The following is a 10622-nucleotide window of genomic DNA, read 5'->3' as shown; positions in this document are numbered from 1 at the left end:
GTGATTGTCCCACAGCGTGACAGCAGTGTGGGTGGCTCAGCTGCTCTCTGTCCCTGTCTGTCTCTAGCTGGAGTTGTCTGAGCCTCTCTTCTCCCCCATTCTGACTTTCAAAGAGAGCCACAGGGTCTCTGTTCACGGACACTCACACATGCGGGGCTCAGGGGGAAGCGCGCAGAACCCAGCTGTGTGCAGACGGCCGTGCAGCCTGGCGGGTGGGAATATGGCCTCGGAGAAAAAATGAAGCTGGCCCTATTGAAGAAGTTGTTTTTCCAAACCTCTCCTCAGGACTTTATTAGATCTTTTGAAGCAAGGAGACCAACAAGCGCATATTTTCTCCCACACATGGGGTCATCCTGGACTTGAATCCCAATCCAGCAGAGCCTGGACCCTGTGACCCTTGTTTCTGGGGCTCAAGCTCTGCCTCGGGAGAAGGCTGGGGACTGTGGCCCTCCATCGGCGTTATAGTGCCTGTCTTCAGGTATCTGCTCCTCGGCTGGGGATTGTGGCCCTCCATCGGCGTTATAGTGCCTGTCTTCAGGTATCTGCTCCTCGGCAATATGACCACCTTCTACCCAAAATGCTTTCTCCTCCTCCCAGAGGGCATTCTCTTCCTCCCAGAGGGACTTTTTATCCTCCCACAGGGCCTTCTCCTCCTCAAGAAGAGCTCTTTCCTCTACCCACAGGGCTTTCTCTTCCTCCCACAGGGCCTTGTCCTCCTGAAGAAGGCTCCGGTCTCTTTCCCATAAGGCATTGTCCTCTTTCCAAAAGGCCTTATCCTCCTTCCAAAAGGTACGGTACTTTTTCCAAAACGTTTTCTCTTCTTCTCGGAAAGATCTTTCCATTTCCCAGAAGGTTTTTTCCTCTTTCCAGAAGGTTTTCTCCTCTTCCCAGAAAGGTCGCTCCTCTTCCCAAAAACCTAAGATCTGACCCCGGAAAGCACGGATCTTGCCTTGGAAATTCCACATCTCTTCCCTGAAGTCTTCTATTTTCTCGCGAAAAATTTTCATCTCTTCCCGAAAGGCCTTTTCCTCCTGAAGTTTATAGATTAGTTTCTTCTGGCGAATGTTGGGTGAGGAGCCTACCATTGACCGGAAGCAAGCAAGCCCCATCCATTTGCTCACCTTGAAGGGAAACATCTTAGTCAGCCAGAATGGTGCGGTGGCCATGATGGAGGACAGGGCCATTGGCCAAGTCCAGGTCAGCTGGTCAAACCCTGTGGGAGACCACAAAAACATGTTCATGAGTATCATATGCCAGAGAACAAGCCCCTGGGTCTGTATTTTCTGTATTACCCGTTTCTCTCTTTGTCCCATCAGCTGTGTTTGTGAGAGCCAAGATTTGGTAGACAAACATGCCGGGGGGTCATGGCTTTGGGCTGAAGAGGCAGTTAGTATATTCAAGCTCAAGGCTGCTAAAATCATAGAGTCTCAGCCAACAGGGACAGGGGTTCTCAACAAGGGCACCAGAACACACGAGTATGTTGTGCTCACTTAAGGGGTGTGTCATGGGATTTTTTGCTTTTAAATAATAAAGTACTGCAACCCCCAGATGACTTACTTTTGTTAAACCAACCAGAATTCATTTATTTTTTTAAAGATTTTATTTATTTGTCAGAGAGAGAGAGAAAGAGCACAAGCAGACAGACTGACAGGCAGAGGCAGAGAGAGAAGCAGGCTCCCCAGTGAGCAAGGAGCCTGATGCGGGACTCGATCCCAGGATCCCGGGATCATGACCTGAGCTGAAGGCAGCAGCTTAACCCACTGAGCCATCCAGATGTCCACCAGAATTCATTTAAAGTTGTGTCATTCTCACTTGGGGATTGCTCATAACCTTCTCATGGTCACGCTCAGGACAGGGTGCCACATATGTGAATATCCTGTCACAGGTCACCTGGAAAACAGAGCGTGAGACCCACTGACCTATAGGGGACTGTTTTAGTAGAAAAGTCTTTTTGGGGACCAGAGGCTCAAAACAATAAGTTGAGAGACAATGCCACATGTTGGTAAGAATATGGAAAAGAGGAGCTCTCACAACAGGGAGTAACATTGCACTGCAGGGAAGACATTTTATGACCCTGCAGCTCCACTTCCAGATATGTACCTGGAGGAAACTTATGAATCGTGACCAGGATACACATATAAGAATGTCTGAGGAGCTTTGTTCAGGGAAGCTCAACACTGCAAACAATCCAATGATCGTCACAATAGAACAGAACTTAAAAATGGTAGTCTGTTCACGCACTGGAGAGCATAGCTCTGTGCAACAATGTGGGTGAATCTTATAAACATAAATGTTGAAAGAAAGAACCAGGATCAAAGGATTTCAAAAAATTAAGTTCCCAAAGAGGCAAAATTAAACTCTGTTGTTTATGGACATATGCATAGGCGATAACACAAAAAGGCACAACAAGGACGTGAGTCCCATAATTTGAGATAGTGGTTACTTGTAGGGGGGAGGGTGGGGAGGGAGGTGTGATACTAAGGGGGGGTGACTAGATGAGGATGTGAGGGGGGCTTCTGAGGGGCTTGCAGTCTTCTGTTTCTTGACTTGGATGATGGTTGCATGTGTGTTCATTAGAAAAATGTGCTAAGCTCTATGTTTATACTCTATGTACTCCAGTTAGTGTATTGTATTTCACGATAAAATATAAGCTAGGGGAAAAGGAAGGAAGGAAGGGAAAGAAAGAAGGAAGAAAAGAAAGGAAAAGATAAGAACGGAACAGGGAGAGGGAGAGGAAAACATTGCCATATATCTGAGGTGTCAGGTATCAGAACTTTCAGAACTCTCTACCGACATTCCAGTAACTGCAAAGGTGGGTCAAGGGATGACAGAAAGGGTTAGACATTGGAGAATGGGTAGAAACAGGGAGGACAAGGAGGGCGTGCCCCCGCTGAGGCCCTTGACTTCCATTTTGAGCTTTCTGGAAGCAGCTGCCAGGGTCGGCCTCACTCAGTGGGCCTGGCGGAGCACCACGCAATGGAGAATTTCTGGTCTTTCTCCTTTTTCCATTTTCTGACTTGGGAGGAGAGAACGGAGGGAGAAGGAAGGACACAGCTGGGGTGTGTGTGTGTGTATGCATGTTTAAGAGAGACTGTGGCTCCACTGCGGGTAGCTGGTGGCACCGCCATATCCACTCGGCCACACAAGCAGAAACCTGGAGCTCACCCCAACTCCTTCCTCTTCCTCACCAGACTTTGAATCCATTACCAACCCTCCCGGTTAACATTTCTTGAAACCAAGGCCCCTGCTTCATCTCCTTGACCACAACTGGTTCAGGCCAGGACACCTCCCACCATCTCCTGTCGCTTTGGAATTGATCTTACTCTTCCATCCGCCCCAGGGGTGTTTCTAAAACACGTCATATCACGCCTGCTCACAAAGCTCTGAAGACGCCCCAGCCCAATCCAACACCCTGATAAGATGCTCACTGTCTCCAAAGCTAAGTTTCAGTAATAATAGACTATATCCGGTTCTCTGGACAAAACCCGCAGTTTCTTGCCGCCAAGCCAAGGAACTTGCTGCATCCTCCATATTCTCCCATTGTGGGCTTAAATTCTTGTCTGCGCTGTCCCCTCTGAAAGCTACTTGGACCCTCCAGGGGGCCTGGGTGGCAGCTGGTTACACATCTGTCCGACTCTTGGTTTCAGCTCAGGTCGTGATCTCAGCCCCGCATCAGGCTCTGTGCTCAGCAGGGAGTTTGCTTGAGATTCTCCCTCTCCCTCTACCCCTCCCCACCATGCTCTCCCTCTTTCCCTCTCAGATAAATAAATAAATCTTTAAAAAAAAAAAAGCTACCTCCAGCTGAAGTCAATCACCACCTCTTCCATCGTACTGTGTCTACCCAGTCCCTGATTTACTTGTCACATTTGGTTGAAATCAGGTGTGGGTGTGCCTTGTTGCCATCCCTGTAACCCAGTATCTCATATGAAGCTGTGGATATAAGAGGTAATTGATAAAAATGTTGGTTGACTTGAACTGAATTTCACTGAATTTTGGAACTTTGATTTTCTATGTTGTATTATGGTTATTTGTCTTATTTATGTTACTGTCGATATCTTGAGGTGGGAAAAAGTGCCTCCTTCTTCAAGTGCCTACATTTACTGCTTTCCTTTACGAGAACACAAAGCAGGCCTTCAACAAGTATTTGTTGAACTGGTTTAGGAAACTGTGGGCAAAGCCTCAGGGTCAGCGGGAGTCCAGGACTGCAGTCAACCGCAATCAGCTTTCTAATTACAATGTCAGGCACAACACCAACTACATGCACATTCATCCAGCCCTTTGATGCTGGGCCCTTTACCAGCATTATCTGTTTAATCCTTTTAACCATACCGTGAGATGGGCGCCTTGATTAACCTCATTACATAACTCAAGCTTGAGCAAGTTAAAAACCCATTCAAACAATTAAGTAGGTGAGTCAAGATTCTGTTAGTAAGTGCTAGGAGTGCATTACGTGGTCAAACAATACTGTTTGTAAACACCATCGGGCTCATATTTTCACTAGGAAGACGTGTGTGTGTGTGTGTGTGTGTAAGAGTGACAGCATTTGTATCAAGTCCTTGACTTACTGATAACAACTTAATGATAACATTTAGCAACTTGGTCACTAATTTTAAATGAACTTCTTTTCTCCTCACACAATCCTACTGCTGGAGAAAACTATGCCGACTCCCACCCTAAAAAGCAAATCAAAGAAGATGGAATGTTACCACTGAAGAAAATAACTATATTTTTCAATAAACAACGAAACAACACTCACAAAAGTCTACTTTCATACGTGGAACCTGTCTGTTCCCTATTCGCAACAAAACAAAACCAACCAACCAACCAACCAAAAAACCATTTTGGGGCAGGCTTCTGACTTTCTTCTGAAATGTTTCCAGGACCTATCCCAACACCAAAAGTAACCACCTTCCAAAATTACACTAAAGCTTTATTTCTTACTCCTTGGGTAATGTTCGCACTAACTAGAGCCCTCACGGGTTCAGATTAATAAAATCCCTTCTCCTTTTGGCCAGAGATACCAACAGTTGCCTAAGTCCACATTTCTCTTGTCCAGTTTCTTCCAAGCTCTTCTTCTCTGGCTCTTTCCGTGCCTGCACGCATTTGCTGCTCTAACACTGGTTGTTGCTCTTGGCGGGCTTTCCTCTCAGGGCTGTGCTCCACGAACAGTGTGGGCATTCATGAGGAGAGAGCCCCTCAAAGCTGGGTGGAGAAGTCAGTTCCGGGGGGCTGGCTCAGTCCATGCAGTCACTTGAGAAAAAAATCTACAAATCACAGGTCCGTGAGCACTAAGTGTGCACTCTACCGGCTTTTCACCCCTGAGTCTGACTGCCTGCTTGGCAACAGCAGGAGAAATCTGCTTATGGCACTTGCTGACAAGAAATAAGTGTATTGTAAGTCAAGTGTTCAAGGACTGCCCCTTGTTACCAGAGGATCTGGGTTGCTACGTGTGGAGAAACAGAGGCCCACGGGCTGAAGCTTCTTCAGCTTCCAGCACCCCGTCTTGGCATCCACATCCGGGTTAACGCTCTCCTTTGGGCTCCTCCCCACCCCCACCTCCTCACAACCCAGTGGGAACATTATTTCCTCAGCAATCCCACATTCCTGCGCCTTCCCCCTCCCCCCACCTCTCTCTCTCTGCTCATTCTGGCCTCTGGGCACACAAACACACTTTAGTCCCTCTCATCTTCAAATGACCACCCAACTGCCCGACCGTAGAATCCGCTAACTCCCTGTGCCCATTTGCTAGCCCTCTCCTCCTCCTTGAAGAGTCTTCTCAAAGAGCAGCCGCCTATCACTATCCACCACTTCTGAATTGCATGTATGCCTCATCTGCCAGGAATCTGTCTTTTGCCTCCTTCCGCCATTGAAATTGTATTTGTCAAAATCATGAGTGACTTGCTAGTTGCTTAGTCCTTTGTCCTCATTGACCTCTGGGTAGCATTTGACATCAGTCCTTTTTGAAGCTCCTTCCCCTTGGCTTCTATAACACGAGGCCATCCTGCTCTGGTCCCACCTCCTAGACCGCTCTTTCCCCATCTCTTCGTGGCCTCCTTTTCCCAATGGAATGTGCTTTATCCTCAGAAGGCAGTACCTACACCTCTTGGAGCTCTTACAGAGAATGAATTGGGTATGTCAAGTACCTAGCCCAGTACCTGGCCCATAGTAAGGGCTCAATAAAAAGAAAGCCATTTTTTGTTGTATCTCTCAGCCACCTTCCCTGATGCCTAGGCTCTAGCCTCAAAAATGCCAAGGTTTCCTCAGTTCCCCACCATGCTGTTCCCTCTCCCTGGATAGCCTTTGCCTAACCCCACTTCACTTCCCCCAGCTGACTCTTCAGGACTCGGTCACCTCCTCTAACAGCCTCTCCTGACACCCCTGTCTCCACCAAGTTAAGACTGAGCAGATGCCCCTCTTGTCCCACTAGGAACACTCCGTCTCGCATCTCTGTGTCCGGTATCCAGTAAAACAACAGTACATAATACATGTTAAGTAAATGGCAACTGAACGAAGGGGAGTCTCTGGGTTAGAATATTAGAGAAAAATTCATTTGCAAGTTTTTCTCATGACGACTTAAATTATCTTTGAAGAAGAGATAAATTAAGTATATCAAATACACAGAAGCGTATGTAGATATAAAGCAAAAGATAAAACTGTAAATGTGTACCTACAGAGATATAAAAACATGAATCAAAGAAACATGCCTCATCTTCAGTATAGTACTTCAGGACAAGAATGTAATTTTAAGGAAAACATTATGTATAACTCTATGCTTCAAACCACTACTATCCAATCTAAAGCCAACAGTTACTTACTACTTAGCTGTTTCCCAAGTGGGCAAGTACCCTAGCCCTCAGAGGACAGGCAACCATTGTTACATCACAGACCCCCTAACGCTGTTTGCAGTGACCCCTCTGCCCCTCTCAGTCCTGACTCACAGGGTAGGGAGGGCCAGGATGGGTAGGAGACTTTAAGGAGTAGAGAGAGAAGAACTTGCCCATCTTCCATCTTTGACTTCACCAACAGGGTGGCTATTGATGACTCACAAATGATTGTTACCTCACATTCTACCTGGATGGTGTCCAGGAGCCGGCTTCTGGAAAACCACATTGCAGTTGTGGGTTTGTAGGTGATGAATCCTTTCTCTTGCTTCTCTCGAGATGCCGTCTTTGGCTTTTGACAGTTTGACTGTGATGTGTCTTTGGCTTTTGACAGTTTGACTGTGATGTGCCGGCTCATGCATCTCTTTGAGTTTTTACTACTGTAAGGGCCTACTTAATCAGAGGGAGCCACTTTGTTGTTTATGCAGTGAACTTAGATTGACCCTGCCCCTCCCAGAGGAACTTACTTGCAAAGCCCAGATACAAGGGCAGGTCAGGCCAGGTAGAGACAGCCAATCAGTGGGGCGAGCATATATCTACTAGGGTAAATTGAAATTCAATTGGCCACCCCTGTGAAACCTAGCAGATTTCTCTGTGTGTTGCAGACCTAGTATGACTGTGTAGTTTTCTCTATGTATTGCAATCTCATTGGCCACCTGTGTATAGCCTGGCTATACTTCCTCTATAAAAGTAAGTCTGTGAGGCTGGGAGGGGTCGCCTCTTTGCAAGAGACGGCCCTGACCGGTCAGTCTGATTCTCGTGCTTGATGCAAAATAAAGCTTTGCTTGACCTTCGCTTTGTATCAGTCTCACTCCTTTGATTACGGACCCTAACACTACCTGTGATTTGTTGAGCTTCTTGGAGATACAGATTTGATGCAGTTTTTCCTCAAATTTGAGAAGTTTTTGGCCGTGATCTCTTCAAATATTCTTTCTTCTGCTTTTTTTATTCTTCTTTTAGGATTCCTTTTATATGTAAGTTAGTAGCTTGAGGGTATCCTACAGGTCTCTGGGGCTCTGTCCATTTTCTTCATTCTTTTTTCCAAATTTCTGTTGCTTAGACAGGATAATCTCAATTGATCTGTCTGTGCTCATGTAGGGAGTTTACAATTCTACCTTAGCCTTCAGTTCCTTGCTTGTGCAAGACCTCACACGTACGTGTGACCTTCTCGATTCCCATAAATAATATGTTTGAATTTTTCGGTGTCTCCATGTTATTCCCCAGTTTTTCCTTTTAGGTTATTTCTCAGCTTCTTTTTAGCTCCAACTGGTAACACTGCCTCGGGAAACTGAGATGTTAAAAAAGGGCCACTATATTTTTTTGGCAAATGCCCCGAGGTTAGGGCTATTTGTACAAAATTAGCATTGACGTAGGTCAAACACAGATAAGTCCTGTGGATGGAGCTTTTCAGTGAACTACCAGACAGGTCAAATAGTAATGATTCTTTGGAGAAGGGGATTTTGGGGACTCCAAACCCAACCTGTTCCCTTACATGGCCATTCTAGAGGTCCCAATCATTGGCTTTAATCATCATTCTTTTCTAATATATATTCTGAAGACTATCCATTTCCCTATAAATACACTTACTTGATCTCACATGTTTTGATATGTCACATTTTAACTATCCTTCAGTTAAACTATTTTCTGATATCCAGTGTAATTTCTTCTTTGACCCACTGGCTATGTATAAGTATGTTACTTGATTTCCAAATATGTGGGGATTTCCAATTACCTTTTTGCTATTGATTTCTAGCTCAATTCCACTCTAATCTATGTCTGTACAAAGATATGGTTTGTATACTTTGTATCATTTCAATTATTTCAATTTGTTAAGACTTGCTTTATGGCCCTGCATCTATTTGATAAATGTTTCATGTTCACTCAAAAATAATTGGCGTTCTTCAGTTTGTTGCTATGTTCTCTTATATATGAATCAGGTTAAGTTTTTAACTATGTTCAAATCTTCTATATCTTTGTTGATTTCTATGACTGTTCTGTCAGTTACTGAAAGGATATACTTACAGATCTATTTCTCCAGATCTATTTCTCTCTTCTAGTTCTGTCAGTTTTTGCTTTATATACTTTGAGGTTAGGTTATTGGGTATACCCATATTTACAATTATTATATTTTCTTAACATACTAACTTTTATCTTTATGAAAGATCCCTCTTTATATTTGGTAAGGCTTCTTTCCTTAAGTTCTACTTTGATATTAGTATAGATATATCACCTTTCTTTCATGTTGGCATGGTGTATCTTTTCTATCTTTCCATTTCAACTTTTCTGTGACCTTGTATTTAAAGTGTAGTTCTTGTGACTAGCATATAATCGAGTTTTGTGTTTTCCACTCTGAAACAATTTATCATCTCATTGGGATGTTATTTTATATTCACATTTAATATAATTATTGATGTATATTTTGATTTGGCTCTGTCATCTTAGCACCTTTTCCAGATGCACTTATTCAGCGTTTTTTTCTTTCTGATTAATTTATTATTCCATTTCCCTTTATTATTTCAGTAGTTATATATTCTTTTAGTAATTATCCTAGAGATTAAAATAAGCATCCTTGAACAACTAAAGTATAATATACATTTTCACCTTTATCACATTACTGATAATGCTAGAATCTTAGAAGATTTTAGCCCCATTTACATCCCTCCCTCTCATCTTCTACATTTTGTTGTCATGAATTTTTTTTAAAGATTTTATTTATTTATTTGACAGACAGAGATCACAAGAAGGCAGAGAGGCAGGCAGAGAGAGAGAGAGGAGGAAGTAGGCTTCCCGCTAAGCAGAGAGCCCACTTCGGGGCTCAATCCCAGGACCCTGGGATCATGACCTGAGCCAAAGGTGGAGGCTTCAACCCACTGAGCTAACAGGCACACCTGTTGTCATGAATTTTGATTCTACATATATTTAAGACTCCAGAAGACGTTACTATTACTGTTTTGTAAAGTCAATGTTTATTTATAATTACACATATTTTTATCCTTTCTGGTGCTCTTCACTTTTTGCTGCATCTCTATGCCTCTCTTTGAGATCATTTTCTTTTGCCCCCCAAAATCATACCCTTTAGGTTTCCTTTATTATGGGTCGTGTGGTGACTTCTCTCAGTGCTTATTTGTTGCAAATACTTTTACTGTGCCTTCATTTTTTATACCATCCAATAGATTTTATTCATAAAATAGTTTACTTAACATGTTTCTATTGCGATGTAAACAAATGTTCTTCCATTTTTTTGGTCTTCGCAGTATTGAGTATTTCATGGTAATAGGATTTCAAAACAGTGTAAGAAATGAATTTTTAATTTCTGTAAACATACTGGTGACAAAATCAGCATTTGTCTCCGACGAATTTGTATTATCATGACATTGGTTCTAAGTTTTTAATAGAAAGAAAGAAAATGTACTTTGGGGCTACCCAACATTGAAATTCTAAAATCAGTAACTTTGGGTTTTTTTCAGAAATGCAATCCTTTATGATCCCATCTGTCTTCATTTTCAAAGCATATTTCCACTGGCTAGAGAATTCCAGGTTAGTTGTTATTCTGGCCTTCACTGTTCTGTTGAGAAGTTAGCATCAATTTAATTGTTGCTTTTTTAGAAAAGTAGTATGTTTTTTTGTTTTTAGCAGCTATTAAGACTTTGCCTTTTATCTTCAACAGTTTTATTTTGTGTGATTAAATATACTTTACTTTGTATTTGTCATGCTTGGAATTTAAAGCATATCCATGGCTTA

The 10622-nt window shown here is 43.3% G+C and overlaps 1 protein-coding gene across 1 annotated transcript; it reads right to left on the bottom strand.

Annotated features, from left to right (window-relative positions):
- Positions 1–269: 269 nt before the first annotated feature.
- Positions 270–7269, bottom strand: CCDC70 (coiled-coil domain containing 70). Its single transcript, XM_080798782.1, has 2 exons — positions 7060–7269; positions 270–1213 (listed from the first exon to the last, which is right to left on the bottom strand). The coding sequence occupies exon 2, from the start codon at positions 1182–1184 to the stop codon at positions 411–413; it is 774 nt and encodes a 257-aa protein (XP_080654908.1). The 5' UTR covers positions 1185–1213; positions 7060–7269; the 3' UTR covers positions 270–410.
- Between the last annotated feature and the right edge of the window lie 3353 nt (positions 7270–10622).

The sequence above is a fragment of the Martes martes genome (assembly GCF_963455335.1).
Source record: "Martes martes genome assembly, chromosome: 3".
NCBI lineage: Eukaryota > Metazoa > Chordata > Mammalia > Carnivora > Mustelidae > Martes > Martes martes.
This window is presented reverse-complemented; position numbering and strand designations above follow the sequence as displayed.

What these genes read in the sequence shown, in the direction of transcription:
- CCDC70 (XM_080798782.1), bottom strand. Translation starts at nt 1,184, where the DNA reads ATGGCCCTGTCCTCCATCATGGCCACCGCACCATTCTGGCTGACTAAG.